The sequence below is a fragment of the Bos mutus genome, chromosome 2 (genome assembly GCF_027580195.1).
Source record: "Bos mutus isolate GX-2022 chromosome 2, NWIPB_WYAK_1.1, whole genome shotgun sequence".
Taxonomy (NCBI): Eukaryota; Metazoa; Chordata; class Mammalia; order Artiodactyla; family Bovidae; genus Bos; species Bos mutus.
Genome location: NC_091618.1, coordinates 4,093,274 through 4,114,688, shown reverse-complemented (window position 1 = coordinate 4,114,688; position 21,415 = coordinate 4,093,274). Strand labels below are relative to the sequence as shown.

Below are 21,415 nucleotides of genomic sequence, written 5' to 3'. Positions count from 1 at the left end.
TTTCATCTGACCCCTGTTGTACTTTGCTGATGGGGCAGGGGGATGCTGTTGAGAAATGACGGGTACAAAGTAGTAAGTGGCCCTTTTTAGTTTTGCTGAAGTCTGGAAATGACACAGCTGCTGAATGTCAAGGGGAGTGAAGTAAGGTTAATAAAGGCCAGTGGGGACATCACAGAGATGGGAAAGCTAGGGTAACAGCACTTGACTTTAATAGAATTATAGAACTGCTTGGTTGAAAAGAACCTTACAGCATATTCAACTTGCTTTAGGCCCTAGCTGTGTTCCTAAAAAGCACACGTAAAGTTGTATGATTCCGTCTCCAGTATGATTGTCTTTATAGTGTGAGGATTACTCTTAAAAGCCAAGTATTCCATTTGAGGCACTTACATATTTTGCAGTTGTCAACATGCATTTAATTCGTCACAGTTCCTGTAAGAAATGCTAGTCAGAAGGGACAGTCAGCAAGTTCAGAACACTGCACTGCTAATCTCCATGTCATTAATCACCGGCGCTCTGCTGGACTCAAGTCAGCGGCTGCACGAGCTCCACGGCGATGCTTGTTACCAGCACCCCGGGCTGCTCCGGGACAGATGACTGACTGACGGCAGTGGCTCCCGTCTCGGGCCTCACTCACAGGCTGTTCACTCTGACACCTGACTATCCTGACCTGCGTGAACTCTGGCCACAACACAGGTCTGACCTCCCTCAGCTCAGCCTCACCTAACAGACCCGCTCGGCCACTGACTTTTCAGAGGTCTAGGAGGACAGGACTCTGGTCAGTGGTTTACGCCCGAGCAGCCTCTCGCCTGGGACAGAGCCCATCCTTTGGATCTGTGTGCCCAGGGCTGGTCACGTGGTCAGCGCCGAAACACAAAGGAGCCTGGTAATTGGCTAGCATTTCTCTTGAGGGTTAGGCCCTTTGCGGTCATCTAGACGAGGGGTTGGCAAACTTGGTCTGTGGGCCGGTCTGGCTTGCTGCCTGATTTTTGCAGGCCTGCAAGCTAAAAATGGTTTTTACCTTTTAAGTGGTTGAAAAAATTAAAGAGTAAATAGTGACACAGGAAATTCCAAATCTCGGGGTCCCTAAGTGAAGCTGAACTTGTTCACACATTGAAGGCTGTCTTTGCACCACGATGGCAGAGCTGAGCAGCTGCGACAGCCTGAGCACCGGCCCTCGACAGAAGTTTGCTGACCTCTCTCGAGAGCGGTGTCTTCATTTCACAGGTAAGAGAACTTGGACGATGCATCAGAATCACACAGCTAGACAAAGCCACACAGCTAGAGCGAGTTAGTGGCTAGACCGTGACCTCGAGCTGCTCCTTCATCTGCCAAACCTGAGGCCTTCTCTTGGCTGACTCGCCCTCGCCGTGCCGTCCTTCCTCCTGACCCCCGCCCCTCACCTAGGAGGCACTCACTCAGCGTTCACAGACCATCACGACACAGATGCTGGAAAGTTCTTTTAGTGATTCACCAGCTACAGCAGCTGTCTCGGGGCTGCCCTCCAGGAGTCGAGGAGGAGGGCCGCCTGGCTCAGCGCTTCATACTCCAGGTTGGCCAGAAATAGCATCTTCATTTTTGTTTCCACACAGTTCTTCTCCGTCAGCCTGTTGGCCAGCAGGGTGGCGGCCGATTGTTGGAGGAGCCAGGCAATCATCTTGTCTAGTTTCAGGTTCTTTGGGGCGAGCGTGTGTTCACCCCAGAGGCTTAAATGAAGCACATTAGCAGCCACTCGGGCGGATGGCCTCTGCAACAGGAAGGGGGGCCGGAGCTTAGAACACCTGTGACAGTCTTCACCCACAGCCCACTTTGTTAGTGCAGCCTGTTTCAGGGTCTTCCCTTCTTTGGCCCTGAGCATACTCTTCACCCTTCCCTCCTGCAGTACTCTGCACACACACTGGCCAATTCTACCCACGCCCCAGGCTTTCACATGGGTATGAAATTTGGGGCGGGGTGGGGTAGGGGACATTGTTGGAATAGCCTCCCCATCCTGGGCCTTTTTTTTTATTAAGATTTTTTCACCATGCAGCATGGCATATGTGATCTTAGTTCCCCAACCAGGGATCGAACCTGTGTCCCCTGCATTGGAATCTTGGGAGGCCACCACTGGACTGTCAGGGAAGTCCTTCACAGTCCAAGGCCTTGAAGGCCCAGGAGCTGTGTCTGGGGTGAGGGGAGTTGTCCTGACTTCATGACGGCAGCGCACGCTATGTGACAGCCTGCTGCACATGGTGAGGGGCAAGCGGTAGGCGGGACTTTGAGCCCTGCTCTGTCTGTGCTTTTTCCACTCCACATGCCACCCGCACTGGCCCTGCCACTCCTGTTAAGGTTTCAAATATGTTAGCCTTTGGAGTAATTTCAAAATGTCCAGATCTCTCAGGAGAGTTCATCCTATCTGTCTGGCTAGATCTCAGCTGATTCTGTATCTTCATTAAACATGTCTTAAAACTGCATCTCTTTCCCTCTGAGTAACTTTAAGCAGCTAAAGCCAAGAGGAGTTGACTGCTGGAATCCTGACTCCAAGCTTGGTGGCCAGCCCCCTGCTCCTATCTGTATTCCAGCCTGCTGTGTGTTCTGTACGTGGCCATCACCTCTGTAAGACAGAGGAGCCGTTTTTCACTCCAGTGCCTGCCCAGCCCTGCCCTTTACTCTGGAACGCGACCTGAGGTTCCCATCCACACACCCCCGTAAACCTGAACCACCTCACCTTGCAGACCTCCCGCTGCAGCAGCGACCTCACCAGGCACCTCACGTCCCGCGGCACCCACTCAGGCAGTGCTGGCAGCTGAGCCTCCTGGTAACTGCGGCTTTCAAGGTGGGCCCTGCCCTGGCCGTAAAAGGGATTGGGGAGCCCGAAGATTTCGTAGGCGAGTGCGCCCACCGCCCAGGCATCCGCCTTGCTGTAGTCGATCACTGCCCTGGGGCCCGGGCAGGCCGTGGACACCTGCTCGGAAAGCAACAAGTGAACAGTCACGCTGCTGGTACTTGAAACCTATTTGTGCTCCTGCACGGCACCCGATTCATGCACTAGTCTGGACTCTGTCCCAAGGAACCCAGAATTGAAATGAACTGTAGCTCAGATCCAAGCAAATGTGCTCAGGCTGCCTACTTCAGGCTGACAAAACTCATCTCTCCTGGGACATCAGTTCCAGGCGAAGAGACAGGGAAGGGACTTCTGATAAATTATGGGTCAGAAAAGATGGAAGTGTTGAGTAAACAGGGAGGAAACCTGGTGGGAGAGGCTCTGCTGGTGGCACATGATACACTCAGTGGGACTCACCTCGGGAGCCATCAGGCAGCCATTCCCGCCGCGGTCCACGTACCAGCTGGGGAAAGGCAACTGCAGGCCGACACGCTCATCAGCCAGGCAGCAGCCAAAGTCTGTGATCACCAACCAGGGGCAGCCATCTGTGGGGAGACGCGCAGATGTAAGAGGCCATCTCCTCCCCTCCCTGCACCTCGAGGCCCTCCGATACCTCCACTAAAGCCACCCTCAGAACACGCTGACCCAGGAACAAACGACTGCACAACTCATTTCACATGCTAGCAACGTAATGCCAAAATTCTCCAAGTGAGGCTTCAACAGTAAGTCAACTGAGAACTTCCAGATGTTCAAGCTAGATTTAGAAAAGGCAGAGGAACCAGAGATCAAATTGCCAACATCTGTTGGATCACTAAGAAAGCAAGAGGATTCCAGAAAAACATCTGCTTCACTGACTACACTAACGCCTTTGACTGTGTGGATCACAACAAACTGTGGAAAATTCTTCAAGAGATGGGAATACCAGACCACCTGACCTGCCTCCTGAGAAACCTGTATGCAGGTCAAGAAGCAACAGTGAGAACCAGACACGGAACAACAGAATGATTCAAAATTGGGAGAGGAGTACATCAAGGCTGTATATTGTTACTGTGCTTATTTAACTTACATGCAGAGTACATCATGCGAAATGCCAAGCTGGATGAAGCACAAGCTGGAATCAAGACTGTTGGAAGAAATATCAATAACCTCAGATATGCAGATGAAACCACCCTTATGGCAGAAAGTGAAGAAGAACTAAAGAGCCTCTTGATGAAGGTAAAAGAAGAGAGTGAAAAAGCTGCCTTAAAACTCAACATTCAGAAAACTAAGATCATGGCATCTGGTCCCATCACTTCCTGCAAACAGATGGGGAAACAATGGAAACCGTGACAGGCTTTATTTTCTTGGGCTTCAAAATCACTGCAGATGTTGACTGCAGCCATGCAATAAAAAGATGCTTGCTCCTTGGAAGAACAGCTATGACAAACCCAGAGAGGGTATTAAAAAGCAGAGATATTACTTTGCCAACAAATGTCCATATAGTCAAAGCTATGGTTTTTCCAGTAGTCATGTATGAATGTGAGAGTTTGACCATAAAGAAGGCTGAATGCCGGGAGCCAGCGTGAGGAACTCTGCCCATGGCAAAGGTCATGAGGAAGGAGGCTCAGCATACGCAAAGGGGGGATCGAGCCTCAGGAGTCCCCCTGGATATTCTCGAGCATCTACCCCCAAAACCAGAGTCTGCCTACTTTACTGCTTTGTGCTCTCACCTCTGACTTTACGGGGGGCTGTCCCCCACCACCATCTCGCTCTCTCTGAAAAGGAGTTAACTTACAGCTCCAGTTAATAAAGTTCCTGGGCATAATAGGAGTGTTTAAATCTAAACCCCTCAGATAGCTCTCTAACTTACCTGACAAGTTTACCCGGACTCCTACAGCTATGCATACGATTGTTTAGTCTCCCAGCCGCGAGAGGCACGGGAAGCCTAAGATATTCAAATAGCTTAGAGCCTCTTAGAGTTAGAAGCTGTCAGAATAAAACTAGTAAAAGATTTCATTGATGAGCCAATGCTTGCTGCCAAGTTTCCACATCCCCTGTGTTGCATCCTTGAATGTGTATTAATTAATATAGTTGTATGTAGAGAAAATAAGTAGTGGCCTTGGTGTTAGCAACTTTAGACCCTTAAGGTAATACATTCTTTCCTTTGTTGTAAACCCACTGCACCTCGGCCCTATAGGAATGCAACTTTATCTAGCACCTTCAGAGGATGGCACCAAACTTGAAAATAACTACTCTTAGAGAAAATAAGTCTTACGGTTGACAAACCTTTGTCAGAGTCATAAAATGTTAATAGGCCTTCTGGCCAGAAGATGATGTAAATCACCTAAACCATTTGTATACAATAAATTTGCAGAAAAGAAACCCTGGTTTCGATAAGTATCAAAGACTGCTGACTTTGCATGATTTCACATCCCCTATTATCCTCTATGTGCAACTTAGGGTATATAAGTCCTTGTTGAAAATAAAGCTATGGGCCTTGTTCACCGAAGCTTGGTCTCCCCATGTCATTCTTTCTCTCAACCTCTGGCTGAGTTTCCATCTGGAGTGCGGAGGTCCTCTGCGACCACTTATTTGCCTGGGCTTCTAAGACCCACTCGAGAAGGTGCCTAAGGTAGGGCACCCTCTGCTATTCGAGAGGGCACCTGAGGCCTCCGTGGTCAGAGCTAACCTGATGTCACAGGTTATATTGATTTTCCGTGTAAACCAAGCTACTCAGCCTCTTTTCTCTGCTGAATTTTCCTACTGAGCTATCCTCATTCTATTACTCTTTATATCTTTGATTAGTATTTAATTAAAGCCAAGGGTAATCGCCGACGCTGTCTCCCCTTCGAACTCCCTGGATCAGCTGGGGCTGGACCCCGGCAGCTGAACACCGAAGAATTGATGCTTTTGAACTGTGGTGTTGGAGAGGACTCATGAGAGTCCCTTGGACTGCAAGGAGATCCAACCAGTCCATCCTAAAGGAAATCAGTCCTGAATATTCATTGTAAGGACTGATGCTAAAGTGCCAATACTTTGGCCACCTGATGCGAAGAACTGACTCATTAGAAAAGACCCTGATGCTGGGAAAGATTGAAGGTGGGAGGAGAAGGGGATGACAGAAGATGAGATGGTTGGATGGCATCACCGACTCGATGGACATGAGTTTGAGTAAGCTCCAGGAGTTGGTGATGGACAGGGAGGCCTGGCGTGCTGCAGTCCATGGGGTCACAAAGAGTTGGACATGACTGAGTGACTGAACAACAACAAAAGCCACTCTCAGGACATGCTGACCCAGGAACACAGGCCAGCAAGGCCTGGACAGCTGCCCACTCACCAGAGATCTGAGTGGGACCAGCAACACAAATACAGACATGCCTCCAGGAAATCAAGGTCCCTTAGCCAAGAACTGGATAAAATCAGCGCATTATCAATTAGTTATCTGGAAAAGGATTCATGCAGACTTCCTTTAAAAGCCAGTTCCTCTAGAATTTAATTGCATATTGAATTATCCTAAATCTTTTTAGTTCAAAATTGACCATATGAGAGAATCCGCCTGTATTGCAGGGAACAGAAGTTCGATCCCTGGGTCAAGAAGATCCCCTGAAGAAGGAAAAGGCAACCCACTCCAGTATTCTTGCCTGGGAAATCCCATGGACAGAGGAGCCTGGTGGGCTAATCCAAGGGATTGCAGAGAGTCAGACATGAGTTAGCAACTAAACAACAAGAACAAAACAATGACTCTCCTTTACAGAACCCCCAGGCAAGTAGCCACCCAGCTTTGCTTGAATGCTTCCAATGATGGGGAGCTCATTGCCAGAGGCAGCTGGGCTGACATTCAAGCAGTACTTGCTGAAGATATTCTTACAATACAAAGACCAAAACAAGAACAAAACCATCCATCTTGAAGGAGAGAGTGCTTATCTCTGTGGGCAGAGCTAAGACACAACTTAGAACATAGAAACCAGAAAAGACCTGAAGGCCCCAAATGTCCCCAAGCCTGAAGTGCAGGCCACCCTGGACAGCTCGGGCGGGGCGGGCAGCTACCTGCATCCAGTTCCACCAGGATGTTGTCGGACTTCAAGTCTCTGTGCGCGACGCCCTGCTGGACCAGGTGATCCACCCCTTCCAAGAGCTGCAGAGTCATCACAGTGGCCAGCCGGGGACTCGGGGTGTTCCCGCGAAGGTACTGGCGCAGGGTACATGGGTAGCTGGTGGAGAGCACAACAGGGCCAGTCATCACGCGCCTAGCATCCCGAGCACCTTACTTCCTGTTAGGATGATGGCCTTTCTCCTGACTCCTTTGCTCCCTAAGTAGCTGTTCTGTTTCTATCCACCATCCTGGAATTAGGAAGTAAGAGCTAGGGCCTCACATGTTAGAAGTTACAGGACAGCTGCTCGTTTCCTTAAAACACTCACACAGCAATGCCAGGGGCACAGAGATGGAGGAAAGGAGAAGAGTCTATGTTTAAAAAAAAAAAAACAACGCAGGAGAAAGGTGAGCATACAGGGGGCTACGGTCAAAGGTCCTAAGAGCACTAGATGGGAAGTATGACCTGACTGAACATGCACTTCTGTTTGCCTGGAAGGCCGTCCCAAAGGGAAACTGCGCTCCAGGGGAGACACATGCCCTCAGCCTGCCCTTGTCTCCCAAAGAGAGAGGATCCTCTGGCCTGTGATCCCAGGCTCTTGGAGGCAGCGACCAGCTCCCACTCACTCCAGGTCCCGCCACTCACTTCTTCATGACGAGGAAGAGAGTCCGCCCATGGCCCAGGCCTGCGGGGTGAAGACGCGGGGGCAGCACGTCCGGGTAGTCGACCAGGGCCCCTGGCAGCAGCGGCACCGACGAGGTGAAGGCTCGCAAGACCCGGATGATGTTGGGGTGCGGGGCCAGCTGCTTGGGACCTCCCTTGGGTCTTCTGTTTCAGCCGGGTGGGACAAACGTGAGGGAGCAGCAGATACGACACTTGGGATACAACAGTCTGAGGCCACAATCAACACTGACATTCATCTCCACCCATATCTATACCAAGTGTGTGCCAGGTGCAGAGCGGGGTGCTGGAAGGGAAGCCGCGGTGACTCATCACACTGGTGACCCCGTCCATCCCACGAGGAAGAGCACGGGGCCAGAGGCCCTGGAAGTGGGCTGCCTGGGCTTGAACCCCACGCCTGCCACTCCAAGTCCTTGGCCACACTGCTTAATGTCTCTTGGCTCAGTCTCAAATGCAAAAGGGGAATATAGTAGTACCATACCCTGTAAGGTGGATAACAGGACCCAGAACCTCCCTGGTCCGGCCCTAGCTTAACACCTGGCACAAGCTCAGTCAGCCTCTGAGTGAACCGACACAGAGGCAGTTTGTAGAAGCGATTCCCCCGCACGTCAGGTGCTCTGCCCAGGCCTCTGCTGCTCCGGGAGCCCCATCCCACCACCCTGCTCAGACACAGAGGCTGTAGGACTGCCCACTGGGTGTGGCCCCGCCCCTGCCCAGAGCTGCCAGGCCTAAGCGTGCGCACCTGACCCAAGGGCAACCAAGGGCCTGAAGTCATGTCTGAGACCCGATGCTTGGCAGGAAAAGGGGAGAGGCTCTCTGTGGAGTGTGAGGAAAAACTCGGCAGTAACTGCATAGGAAATGGAGCTGAGGTGTTGAAAGGATGCTGTAACGCGCTTGAGTTCGCTGAGCTGTTTTACAAATGTAAAAACCCCCACCAAATGAAGATGGTAACCACTTGATGACCATGAGCAGATAGCCCGCAGACCTCCTGGAGCCTGAGGACTGAGGCTGTTAACCACTGTGACACTGCCCTGTCACCTCACCATCTACCGGAGATTTGTGCACGAGCCGGTTACATACCCTGGGACACCCCTCTCCCTTATGTGCCCTTTAAAAATGCTTTGCTGAAACTCTTTGGGGAATTTGACATTTGGGGGCCATGAGCCACCCATCTCCTTCCATGGTCCTGTAATAAACCTTTCTCTGTTCCAAACTCTGGCATTTTGGTATTGTTTGGCCTCACTGTACGTCAGGCACAGGAGTTTGCTTTTTAACAGTGCCACGAGGCCTGAGGGAAGCCGGAAGTATTCCTACGGGCAGGAAATGAGGATGCAGGGTGGCAGAGAGAGGCGGATGGAGCAGAAGCCCAGAGACATCGAGGCAACAGGGAGAGCCCCACGCCCAGCCTGTCCTCCGAGCTGCCTCAGGTCCGAGCTTTGAGCCAGGCTGTGAGTGGCTCCAACAGCTCCTCTGGGGTTCGTCCAAACGGGCCCCTGTCTTAGGTGATCAAAGGCATCAGAGCATCATTCCGGCCTGGGCCATTAGAGCCTCTGGGAGAACGACGATCCCGGCACAAGGCTGTTGGCGCCACAGCAGCAACATGCTGCACGGCTGTCAGCAAACCCAGGGAAGCGCGTGGCCGCACCGGGAGGGGTGTGTGTGTTTGAACGGAGAACGATCCTGACAGGAGGCCTGACGGGGGTCGGACCAGCACTGACCACACTGGAATCTGCTGCCACTTCTCAGGCGCCTCTGCCACAAAGATACTCTTGGGGAAGGCCACTAAAAAAATCTCTTGGCACCATCAGGTCATGGCAGTTAGTTGTAAAGTGAGTGTTAACCTCTGCTGGGGACAGACAGAATTCAATTCGTGCAAAATTGGGGTGCTCTACCTGAGAATTACTTAGGAGTCATAAACCAGATCCGCCTAGTTCAGAAGGATGAAGGATGGTTTTAGGTGGTCTTCTCTCCCTGCTCCAGCGTGAGTCAGCCACCTGCATCTCCAGCTGGGGTCAGACTACAGTCTTTCACAATTATCCCCCAACTGAAAGCCCATCACTGACTACACTGTTCAGTGGGCGTTTATTGTGTCTGTGGGGGTGTGTGTGTCGCGTCAGACGCTGTGCGGAGGGCACAGGTGTGGGTGCTGCTCCGTGGCGGGGCGAGGTGGGGCAGATGGCTGCTTACCTGTGAGTGACCGCTCCATACTCCCCGGCCAAGGCCACTCGACTGGCTGGGACCAGCTCCTGGCTCATTGTGCTAAAGATGGCTTCGCTGGATGAGCCTGCCTGGAACATCCATAACAGGTCCAGAATTACACGGGTCCAAGAAGCCCAGGCCCTCCTTGTAATCTGGAGCAGGACAACTACTGCCTGGAACTGGCTTTGACTTTCAAGCTCATAACCTCTCTGAGTTGCAAGCCAAGCCTAGTTTCTCCAGGGAGAAAGGAGGCAGAGGTGCCATTCATGCCAACCCAGAGGATGCTGCCCACGCCTCAAACTCTCGGCAGCTCAGGTTCCCAGGGCCGGAGGAGATGTCGAGACGACCACGGCAGGGGCTCCTCTTCCTGCCACAGAGGCCTCCGGGCACCACCAGGCTCAGACCTGACCACCGAGCACGAACACTCACCCATGAAGGCTCCCTTCAGCAGACAGGCTGAGCCCGACAAGCCCACCCTGGATAAACTCGCACTGAATCACAGAACAGCCCTCTATCAACCAGCAAAAAGCAACAAACAATGAGGAAAAGCCCCGTATTTTCCTCATTTCATTATGAACAGCTCTCAGGACTGGCGACACCTATAAAGAATCCTTTAAGAATTAAGTCTTTTAGCTTTTGTGAATGCATTTGCTGTCATGCCCCAACCAGTGGGAGTTTTGATGTTAAGACTGGATGTTTCCTGGCAGTGGGCGTGGGGTGAGGGGTTGGCTACTTGTTAGCTAACAGCCCAGCATGGAAGCACAGTCTAACAAGCTTCATTCCCCAAATCAAGGCACAAACCACATCCTTCAGGGCCCAGCATGAGCTATGTGGCTGTGTCCCCCTCAGCCTTGGAGAGAGGCTCTGGGCAGCAGAAAATACCATCAAGTCTCGATGAATTTCCTAACCCTCCTCCCACCATGTAATGGCAAGATACAGAAACTACTCTAAATGGACAAAAATCTTTGTTTTTGGGTGGGAAAAATACTCAACTTGCCAAAGTCTTGAGTTCTGCAAGGGTTAAGAGCAGAGAGCTGGCACATCAGTCTTGGGTCTGGAGTGTGGTGGGAGGCGAGCTCAGAGGAAGGCACGTGGCTCCTCCTTCCCCACGAGCAGGTCAGGGAGCGAGAGGACAGAGCACACTGCAGCCCTGAAATGCGCTCATCCGCCCAGACGCCCCGGGCCCTCGCCACTCAGTGTGGCTCACAGCCCAGTGGCCTGGGAGCCCATTAGGGAGGCGGGACCTCGGGCTCCACCCCACACCGGCGCTCAGAACCTGCCTTCTAACCTGACCTCAGGTGACGCGTGGGCAGGCTACACTCTAAGACTGTAACACCGCTTCAGACTGCCGCACGAGAGCGTGAGGCACCTGTCCTGTGGAGAATCTTCTGGTTCCTATTTACTTCCTGGGAGAAAGTGCCATCTGGTTACCCGCCCAACAAGAAGGGGATTTTGAAAAAGGATGACTTTAGAGATGGAAGGCCCCACTCTTACCGAGATGTTCCACATCATCTTGATGGCCAAGGGGAAGGCCGGGGCCCGTGGGGCTGGCGCCTCCTCTCCTCGTGAAAGGATCTCTGGGCCCTTCCCTGGAAGAAGCTGGCCCAGGCTCTCTGCCTCCTCCAGGTTCTGGGGCAACACAGGCATGGTGGCCTCATAGACGGCGGCACTGCAGCCCTTGCCAATGGACTGCCCGATCAGATACTCCTCCAGCCGGAAACCCTGCCAGCGTCGGGTGTCCAGTGGGTCTGGGAGCAGCTTGTTTTTCTGGGTGAAAATTGCCTGTGAAGAAAACCAGCAGGCACCATGAGCTCGGCAGCCCCGTGAGGCTTCAGTGAAGGGATAGAGTGGTACAGCGAGGCCAAATCTCCACTGGCAGATCGAGTGCTAATAAAACAACCAAACTGGGTGCTACTGTTGGTCCTGGGCTCGAGCCAGCCTCTGTTCTCTCCTTATTCAGAGTGGTTCTCAAACTGCCACTTCATGGCAGTCACCGCGACAGTCCAACACAGAACACTGTGTGAGTTAAGAGGTCACAATTCCCCAGTTCTGCAGCTGGCACACTGCTCCTTTGCTGCCTGTCAGGCTACCAGCACAATCTTGGAGGTGTCTGATTATGGAGATGGTTCTTTCTGCAAAGGCCTCGGCAGGCAGCTACTGGACGGTTACCAAGAGCTGTGGACGGGCAGGAGCATGTGGTCACAGCCACCCCTCCCGCTTGTGAATGACCTCGGGCTGCTCTTGCAAGCAAGGGGCTGAAAATCAGGAGGCTCCCTGGAGCCAGTCATCGGGTCCTGTTGTTGGCCTGAACCCCGAGGACCTGCAGGTCCTGTAGATGGCCAGCCTCCAGATGGCTGATGACGGAGCTTGGAGTCAGTGACAATGCCATCCATGGTTTACTGGATGGGGAATCTTATATGTCTGCAGCAGGGGGTCCTGGAGCAGCATCCCAGTGTGTGTGGCAGACAGCAGGAAGGACCTGACAGCAATCTTGGCTCCTCTGGGGAGGAGGCAGCTACCATTCACAAGGGGAACTGGTCAGGTTGGCTCATTAGTTACCAGGGAAACCGGCAGGTTCATGACCATCACCAGGGCAGATGTTTCCCTTTAATACACCAGCAGGTGGAGTGGTTCTGGCCTAAGGCTTAGAGCAACCATAGCTGGGGCAGGGGGCAAACACCTCCTGTGAGGAGGCTGTAGGGGAGCAGGCACTGGTCCAGCTCCCTGGACCTGTAGGTCCAGCAGGGGATTAACAGAGAGCAAGAGAGAGGCCATCTTGAGCGCCCAGACCACACACTCCACTCCCACAGACCCTGCGCGGCCCTTACAGTCTTGGTCCAGCCCTCCCCGTGACGTCCCTGGGGTCAGGTATGCAGAGGTGCGCTGCAACCAAACACCACAGATGCAATACGGACCCCAGCAGCTCAGAGTCTGGAGGGGCCCAGGGACGCAGGAGGACTGAGCATCTTGCTGGAGACCCGCTGGTCAGACTCATCTCTATAGGCTTTTCATTTTTTTGGCTGTGCTGGTCTTTGCTGCAGCATGCTGGTCTTTGGTGCTGGCTTCTTTAGTTTGGCCACAGGAGCTTCACTGCATGGCATGTGGGATTTTAGTTCCTTGACCAGGGATGTAACCCACGTCCCCTGCACCAGAAGGCGGATTCTTAACCACTGGACCATCAGGGAAATTCCCAGACTCATCTCACAGTTAGGCCACCATGGTCGCCCAGTCACTGGACAGATGCTCTCTGCTCAGATAAGGGACAAAATGTAGGATGTTTACATTTACATAATATAGGGAAGGTCGTGACCACTAGGCAAAATACAAGTAGTACCAGCATTGTGAGAGCCCACCCATCCTGTGGTTTTCGTCCTGGCCAGCCGGTGGGACCACACCGCCGGTCCACTTTCAGTCCCCACAGCCAATGCCAGTCCGAGAGAGGCGGTGTGACAGACCCCAGGGTTAACAGAATGGTGCCTTTCTCCAGTAGAGGCCCAGACTAATTCCTTTAAGTAGTCTTAGGTAGAGCTGGGTAGAAGATCTGTAAGAAGGTGAGATCTGCAAACCCCTTTCTAATCCCCTGCCCCACAGGGTGGCAAGCCCAAACCACGAGGGTCTTATCTGCCAGTCCCGGACCGCTTTATATTTCCCCGGGGGGCGGTCCTGTGGCGAGGACCAACCTGTGAGTTACTGCCCCAGCCCACAGCTGGCAGTGGTCCTTTGGCAATCAACAGCTGAACTTAGAGGGTGTGGACAAGTGGCCTCTGGGTTAATGTGGCAGAGGCAGGGGGACGGTCACTCCTGGGACGTTCAGTTATAGCTGGTAGGTCTGGGGTTAGCCTCCTGGGTCACACGTGGTCACACGGTGAGAGAGTGGGTTTCACATCTCAACTGTTGCTGAAAGAGTTCCTTTATCCCGCCCACTGGGCTTCCCTCACAGCTCAGCTGATAAAGAATCCGCCTGCAATGCAGGTAACCCTGGTTCGATTCCTGGGTTGGGAAGATCCGCTAGAGAAGAAATAGGCTACCCACGCCAGTATTTTTGGGCTTCCTTTGTGGCTCAGCTGGTAAAGAATCTACTTGCAATGTGGGAGATCTGGGTCTGAACACTGAGCTGGGAAGATCCCCTGGAGAAGGGAAAGGCTACCTACTCCAGTATTCTGGCCTCGAGAATTCCATGGACTGTATAGCCCATGGAGTCACAAAGAGTTGGACACGACTGAGCGACCGTCGCTTTCGCTTTCATCAGTCCCAGAAGCCCAGGTGCAGTGGAGCTGTAAGGTAGATGGACATGCCAGTGTATGTTATTTGTTTTTTTGGTCCATTTCTGAACTTTGTGGCTGGTAAGGTGGGTTTTTGGTGTCACTCGAAAACACAGATAGGCCTTTTGTAACGTCTTCCATCAGCTGTAATGCATCGTAGGCTGCATATCACTGCTGTTCCATCACACTACTATTGTTGCTCAGCTCCCTTTCAAAGCTGGGACCAGAAGCCCAAGGGTATGCTTTAATCGTTTTGCCATTGCCACAGGCCCCAAACAAGCCTTTGCAAGAAACTGGCCATGTCCAGTTCACAAGCCTGTCCCTGAGTTAAAACCCTAAACCTGAGTCTACATTGCTTGGGGGGGTGGGTCAGGGGTGTGCCTGTATTTCACAGACAATCCAGGTCCTTGCATTCTGTCTGAATTCATCAGCCATCCCTGTGCGATCAGATGACCCATGAGCACGGGGCTGCTACATGTAAACAAGAAAGAGACCCCAAGGTTAACAGGAAAGCATCAGCATAATGGGCGAGAAAGACGGCTCTCACGGTAGTCAGCTGTCACAGGGGCCACAGCTGGTGGGCGACCACCCTGGGATTTCCCCAAAAGCTTTCCTTTCCCCAACCAAGCTCCCTGTCCTTTCCCAACATCTTGGTATTTACAGGAGCTTTCTTGGCTGGCTCACCAATTGTTAGGTTGTACCCCAAAGGCCCGCAAGCCTTGTAGTTGCCCAGCCTTCAGATGACCCAAGCAAAAGCCCGGAGACAGTGACAGAGAACCTTACATGTCTACAGAAAAAGGTCCTCGAGCAACACCCCACCATGTGCAGCAGGCAGGACCCGGCAGCAATCTTCACTACTGGGCAGGGAGTCGGGTGGAGGGGAGTGCTGCTATTTACAGAAGGAATTGAAGTCAGGTTGGCTCATTAGTTACCAGGGAAACCGGTGGCTGGGGCATGTCCCTCACAGCCCCTCAGGTTAACGACCATCACGAGGACAGATGTTTCCCTTGAACATATTATCAATTGGGGGATTTTTGCAGAAACTAACAACTGGGGCCAGCGATTTTTATATAAGTGAATATTAAAAGACGACTCTGGTCAATAACGATTAGGTAACAAAAGACATATTATTAATGTCTCTGGTCAGTATGTTGTTAATAAACTAGCAGGTGGAGCTGCTCTGGCCCAAAGCTGAAAACAACCATAGCTGGGGCAGGGGGCAAGCATGTTCCTGTGAGGAGGATGTAGCTGAAGCAGGGACCGGTCCCACAGGGGATATACAGAGAGCAAGAGAACCGCCATCTTGAGTGGCCTGACCATACACCTGTCTCCCTGTTTCTGCCTCTTAGGAAGCTGGGGGGCCATTTTGTTTACAGAAAGGAGACAAAGAGTACAAGAGTTCTGATGGAATTAGATGGAAGTGTAGGTGGGGGTGCACGGGGAAAGAGGCCATTTCCCCCAAATTGGTATTCTTGCCTACTTCAGGCAGGTGACATCATTCCGCCAGTTGCCCAAACTCTACCTTCCTCCTCAAATCCCATCTCATCTGCTGATCCCTCCCTTTCTATGGCTAGTCACTCGCCTCCAGACTTTCCCACTCATGTCCTTCCTTACCTGCTTCTGAGTCCAGTGAAAGCCCATTGCTTTCAAATGTTGCAGCAGAACCTAACTGATGGGCTTCCCTGGTGGTCCAGTGGATAAGAATCTGCCTGCCAGTGCAGGGGACATGGGTTTGATCCCTGATCCGGGAAGACTCCACAAGCCTCAGAGCAACTAAGCCTGTGCCCCACAACTCCTGAGCCTGTGTACTGCAACCACTGAACCTGTGCGCCCTGGAGCCCTGCTCCGCGACAAGAGCAGTCACCACAATGAGAAGCCTGTGCACTGCAACAAAGACTAGCCCCGCACGCAGCGAGAAAGACCAGCACCACCACCGAAAAAAAAGAACCCAACTTATGCATTACTCAGTGCCTTGTCCTGACACTTCCTATATATGAAAACTGTTTTGCAGGCTGGTCTGCACTGCCCATACTGGTCTCTCACATGCCTCTCCCTGAACCTTTGCTCAAACTCTTCCCCTCCCCTTGCCCCCTGAAATACTGTCTTTGCTCTGCCTGTTCATCCCTACTCATCCATCAAGTCCCAACTCAAGCTCCTGCTTCCCCTATAACAAGTGCTGACCACTCAGCCCGCAGTAGTCTTTCCTTCTGGAAGATTCCTAAAGCACTGGGAGTCTATAAGCTAAAACACTTCGCATGAGAACTTTTAATTTTTTTTAAAAATGAAAGTCTGTCTTGCCTTGCCAACCAGTTTCTAAATTCTGTGGAGCCAAAGAAGCATCGTGTAATCCTCAGTCAACCATAGTTTTGAGGATGAGATAAAATTTTTAAAGCTTTATTTTGAAATAAATATAGACTTACAGGAAGCTGCCAAAAAAAACCCAACAAAGTGTCCTGTGTGCCCTTCTCCCAGTTTCCCCCAGTTGACCTCTCACGAGGCACTGCTGCTGCTGCTAAGTCGCTTCAGTCGTGTCCGACTCTGTGCGACCCCATAGACGGCAGCCCACCAGGCTCCCCTGTCCCTGAGATTCTCCAGGCAAGAACACTGGAGTGGGTTGCCATTTCCTTCTCCAATGCAGGAAAGTGAAAAGTGAAAGTGAAGTCGCTCAGTCGTGTCCGACTCCCAGAAACCCGGGACTGCAGCCCACCAGGCTCCTCCGTCCATGGGATTTTCCAGGCAGGAGGACTGGGGTGGGTGCCATCGCCTTCTCCGTCACGAGGCACTAGGACAGTATCAAACCCAGGAAAGTGACGACACACTCTACTGTCAACGAGGCTGCAGATCTTACCCAGTTCTCACCATCTTTTCTAACCCGCATTCACTCGTGTGCATGCCCCTGCGGTGTAGCTCTGTGCGATTTCACCCCACCTACAGATTCATGTAATCACCAAGATACAGACCTGCTCCATCACAGAATCCCTTTGAGCTGCCTCTTTGTTTTTGCACCACCCCCGCCATGCCCCATGCAACCACGTCCCTGGCAACCACTGACCTGTTCCCCATCTCTACCATTCTGTCATTTCAAGAATGTTATATAAATAGAATCACAGGATGCAACCATTTGGAACTGACTTTTTTCACTAAGCATAATGCCCCTGAGGTTCACTGAAGTTGTTACCTGTATCAATGCTGATTCCTTGTAATTCCTTATTATTAGTATTCCACTGTATATACCAGGGTTTGTTTAACAATTCACCAGCTAAAGGATGTTTGTGTTTTTAGTATTTTGCTATTATGAGGGATGCAGCCATAAATACTGGTGTACAAGATTTAACACCCATTGATGGCCACTTGGGTTGCTTCTACCTTTTGACTATTGTGAATAATGCTGCTATGAACATAGGTGTACAAATATTTGTTCAGAATCCCTGCTTTCAATTCTTTTGGCTATATACCAAGAAGTAGAATTGCTGGGATCATACAATAATTCTATTTTTAATGTTTGGGGGAACTGTTTCCCATAGCAGCTACTCAGGTACAGGTTTTTGTGTGAACATAAATTTTCAATTCTCTGGGTAAACGCCCAAGACTGCAATGGCTGGGTCATATGATAAATGTATGTTTAGTTTTGTAAGAAACTGCAGACTAATTTCCAGAGTGGCTGTACTATTTTAGATTTTCACCATTGATCCAGTTTCTCTGCATCCTCACAAGCATTCGCTATTATCACTTATTTTTAAAATGTTAGTTGCTCTAATAAGTATGCAGAGATACCACATTGTATTTTCAATTTGCATTTCCCTAATGATTCAACTATCCTTATTTGGCATCTGTATCTCCTCTTGGTGAAATATATGTTCATATCTTTGGCCTATTTTATAAAGGGTTCCCCCAACAAAATGCTTTCCAAATGCATCTAAAGGGACTGGTCTGGTCTACTCCAGTATGACACCATATGGAATTAGCATTAGAATTAGAATTTTAGCACACGGGTTGCCAAATCTGGTACTCTGATTTTCTTTCCAAAGAAGTCAAATGCAAGAATTTAAAAAATTAATTTGTAATTAATTAAAAATTTTAAGACACAGAAGAATGAAGTGTGAGGCAAGGATGTGGAGATGGTAAGCTAGGAGGATCTAGCTCCTCAGTTTAGAAACACCCGCTGTAATTTTAAGTAGGGTTTGTCAAGTTGGCCACCTTGGCTTCTGCCAGCTGAGCTGTAACAAAAGACAGGGGCAGAGAATGCGGCCTAGACCAGGTGTCACCTGTTGCCTCACAGGGGCCAGGGCGTAGACATGAGACGCTCTGGTGATGAGTAACACGACCTGGGCGGAAAGCCAGGAAACATGGGAGCTTAAAGACCAACACTGCTTGGTCTTCAACCAGCTGTGTCCTTGGGCAAATCACCCCACCTTGCACCACCTCAGCGTTCAGCTGTAAAACGCAGGGGCTGTACTAAGGCAGTGAATGGTTCCCAACCCCAGGAAGAAGGGCCTCCCTGAAGAGGAGGAAACTGTGCTAGCAGATGGTCTTCAGACTTGAACTTAACAATGTTTCTTCCCCGGGTGTCCAGCCTGCCTGTCTGCCCTGCAGTCTGAACTTGCCAGACTCCAGAACAGCAGAGCCAATTCCTTCAAATAAAGCTGCCTTTTAATAAACACATCCTATTCCTTCTGTTTCTCTGGAGAAGTAGAGATTTTGGTTGAGTAGAAACAGAATCCTCTGAGCTCTTTAAAACACTTAAAAAGCCCAAGAACTAAGCATTTTAGTCACCCCAGATAACTCTACACAGGTTGTTAACTAGGCCTGCTGTTTTCTCCTGCTGTTTGGGTTTTTACTGCGGCTTCAGCTATGTCACTAATTGGCTAAACTGTGGAGGCTGCCTGGCTGGCAAGTGGTTAACAACAGCACACACAGGTTCTGTGAAAGTCAGACTTGTGACTTCAGCAAGTTACTTCACTTTTCACCTCCCTCATCCATATATTGGGGATGACAACTACCTCTGGAATATAAGGGTTAGGATTTAGCTGTCCTTAAATTTTAGAAAATTTACAGAAGGTCATTGGCCTTGGAGACACATTGACATTGACATTGAAGTCGCTCAGTCGTGTCCGACTCTGCGACCCCATGAACTGTAGCCTACCAGGCTCCTCCGTCCATGGAATTTTCCAGGCAAGAGTACTGGAGTGGGTTGCCATTTCCTTCTCCAGGGGATCTTCCCAACCCAGGGATCGAACCAGGGTCTCCTGCATTGTAGGCAGACACTTTACTGCCTGAGCCACCAGGGAAGTCCAGGAGCTATGTAATTAGTATATCTTTCAAACCATGCAGTTTGAGAAAGTGAAAGTCTCTCAGTCCTGTCTGACTCTTTGTGACCCCATGGACTGTCCATGGAATTCTCCAGGCCAGAATACTGGAGTGCGTAGCCTATCCCTTTTCCAGTGTATCTTCTGGACCCAGGAATCGAACCAGGGTCTCTCGTATTGTAAGAGAATTCTTTACCAATTGAGCTACCTGGAAACCCCCGTTTGAGGAAGGGAAGATAGTAAAACCAAAGTGAGGTACTGGCCTGGTACCAGGAGATCAGTAACAAATGAGCCTTAATCAGTGATTGCCAAGGAATTCCCAGCTACAAGATAAATAGAATCAGTCCTGAGTATTCATTGGAAGGACTGATGCTGAAGCTGAAACTCCAATACTTTGGCCACCTGATGCAAAGAACTGGCTGATTTGAAAAGACCCTGATGCTGGCAAAGATTGAAGGCAAGAGGAGAAGGGGACGCAGAGGAGAAGATGGTTGGATGGCATCACCGACGCGACAGACATGAGTTTGAGTAAGCTCTGGGAGTTGAAGATGGACAGGGAAGCCTGGCGTGCTGCAGTCCATGGGGTCGCAGAGAGTGGGACAAGACTGCGCGATTGAACAAGCTAAATCTTGACCCCAGGCCCGAAGGCAGCCCGCTCCGCTCCGCCCCGCCCCCAACTCGGACCCGGCTCCCACACTTAGCCCCGCCCCAAGCCCGGCTCCTGCCCCAGCTCGGTCTCCCCGGCCCCGCCCCGCACCCAAGTGGGCCCCGCCCCCGCACTTGGCCCCGCCCCATCCCGGCTCCGGCCCCGCCCCTCACCAAAGTGGGGCCCCGCCCCCGCCCCATCCCGATCCTCCCCCCCCGCCCCCGACCCTGCCCCGCCCGCCGCCGACACTCACCTGGATCTCCTCACAGGCTGAGGCGGCCCGCCGGCCCTCCGCTTGCTTCTCCTCGATGAGGCCCAGCCCAAGCCCGAAGGCCAGAAAGACAGCGCGGCCGCAAGGGCCCGCACCGCCCCGGGCCCGCACCACGAACTGCCGCTGGAGCCGCTCCGCCAGCCCGGCCACCGACTGGCGGAAGAAGCGGTAGCGGCCGGGAAGCCCGAGCCCGAGCCTGCACGGCTCCGTGCCGCGTCCCGCGGCCGGGCCCGGGCGCTCTCCGCGGCCCCAGCCCGCCGCGGGGCCGGGCCGCTCCGGCCGGCCCCAGCCGTAGGCCGGGCCGGGCTTGGCCGTGAAGCGCAGGAACAGCGCTCGGCCCAGCTGCAGGCCCCGGCCCAGCGCCTGTCGCACCGCCATGGCGTCGCCGCCCGGTCCCTGGGGACCTGCGGGCGTCCGGGGCGCCTGACACAACGCCTCAACTTCGGGGCGGAGCCTCGGCGCGGGCGCGGGCGCGGGCTCCGGTGGGCGGGGCCGTCACCCAGGCGGTTTCCTGGCTGGACGCGCGAGGGCGCTGTGGCCGTCCCTGCCGGCGCGTACTTTGTTCAGACTTTTGCCCGCAGCGTCTGCGGGGTGGCCTCTCAAGGACGTCAGGGCTGTGAACTTGGCTGCTTCTGGCGACATCGTCATTGAGGAGGGAATATTTATTGAGTAACCCCCCTTGTGCCAGACTCTCTACATTTGTTAATTAAATTTCCCACCAATGAGATAGGAATGTCGTTTTTATAGATAAGAAAACAGGCACGGAAGGGCTGTGAGGGTCCCAGGTCATATGCGGTGTCAGTTCAGTTCAGTCGCTCAGTCGTGTCCAACCATTTGCGACTCCATGGACTGCGGCACACCAGGCCTCCCTGTCCATCACCAACTCCCAGAGTTTACTCAAACTCATGTCCATTGAGTCGGTGATGCCATCCAACCATCTCATCTTCTGTTGTCCCCTTCTCCTCCCACCTTCAATCTTTCCCAGCATCAGGGTCTTTTCTAAGGAGTCAGTTCTTCGCATCAGGTGGCCAAAGTATTGGAGTTTCAGCTTCATCATCAGTCCTTCTAATGAATATTCAGGACTGATTTCCTTTAGGATGGACTTGCTTATTTCCTCAAC

At 52.0% G+C, this 21,415-nt stretch overlaps 1 protein-coding gene across 1 annotated transcript; it reads right to left on the bottom strand.

Annotated features, from left to right (window-relative positions):
- Positions 1–187: 187 nt before the first annotated feature.
- PINK1 (PTEN induced kinase 1) lies at positions 188–20,722 on the bottom strand. Its single transcript, XM_070382363.1, has 8 exons — positions 20,278–20,722; positions 11,305–11,592; positions 9,799–9,899; positions 7,576–7,758; positions 6,887–7,050; positions 3,278–3,405; positions 2,705–2,941; positions 188–1,744 (listed from the first exon to the last, which is right to left on the bottom strand). Exons 1-8 carry the CDS (start codon positions 20,671–20,673, stop codon positions 1,475–1,477), a joined length of 1,767 nt encoding a protein of 588 aa, XP_070238464.1. The 5' UTR covers positions 20,674–20,722; the 3' UTR covers positions 188–1,474.
- Between the last annotated feature and the right edge of the window lie 693 nt (positions 20,723–21,415).

Bases quoted from the DNA above. Each gene is read 5' to 3' on its own strand.
- PINK1 (XM_070382363.1), bottom strand. From the start codon at position 20,673: ATGGCGGTGCGACAGGCGCTGGGCCGGGGCCTGCAGCTGGGCCGAGCG. The intron at 9,900-11,304 runs GTAAGAGTGGGG...TGGATGTTCCAG, and splicing joins AGATGATGTGGAACATCTCG to GCAGGCTCATCCAGCGAAGC. The intron at 3,406-6,886 runs GTAGCTGCCCGC...GTCTCCCCACAG, and splicing joins CCTGGTGGAACTGGATGCAG to ATGGCTGCCCCTGGTTGGTG.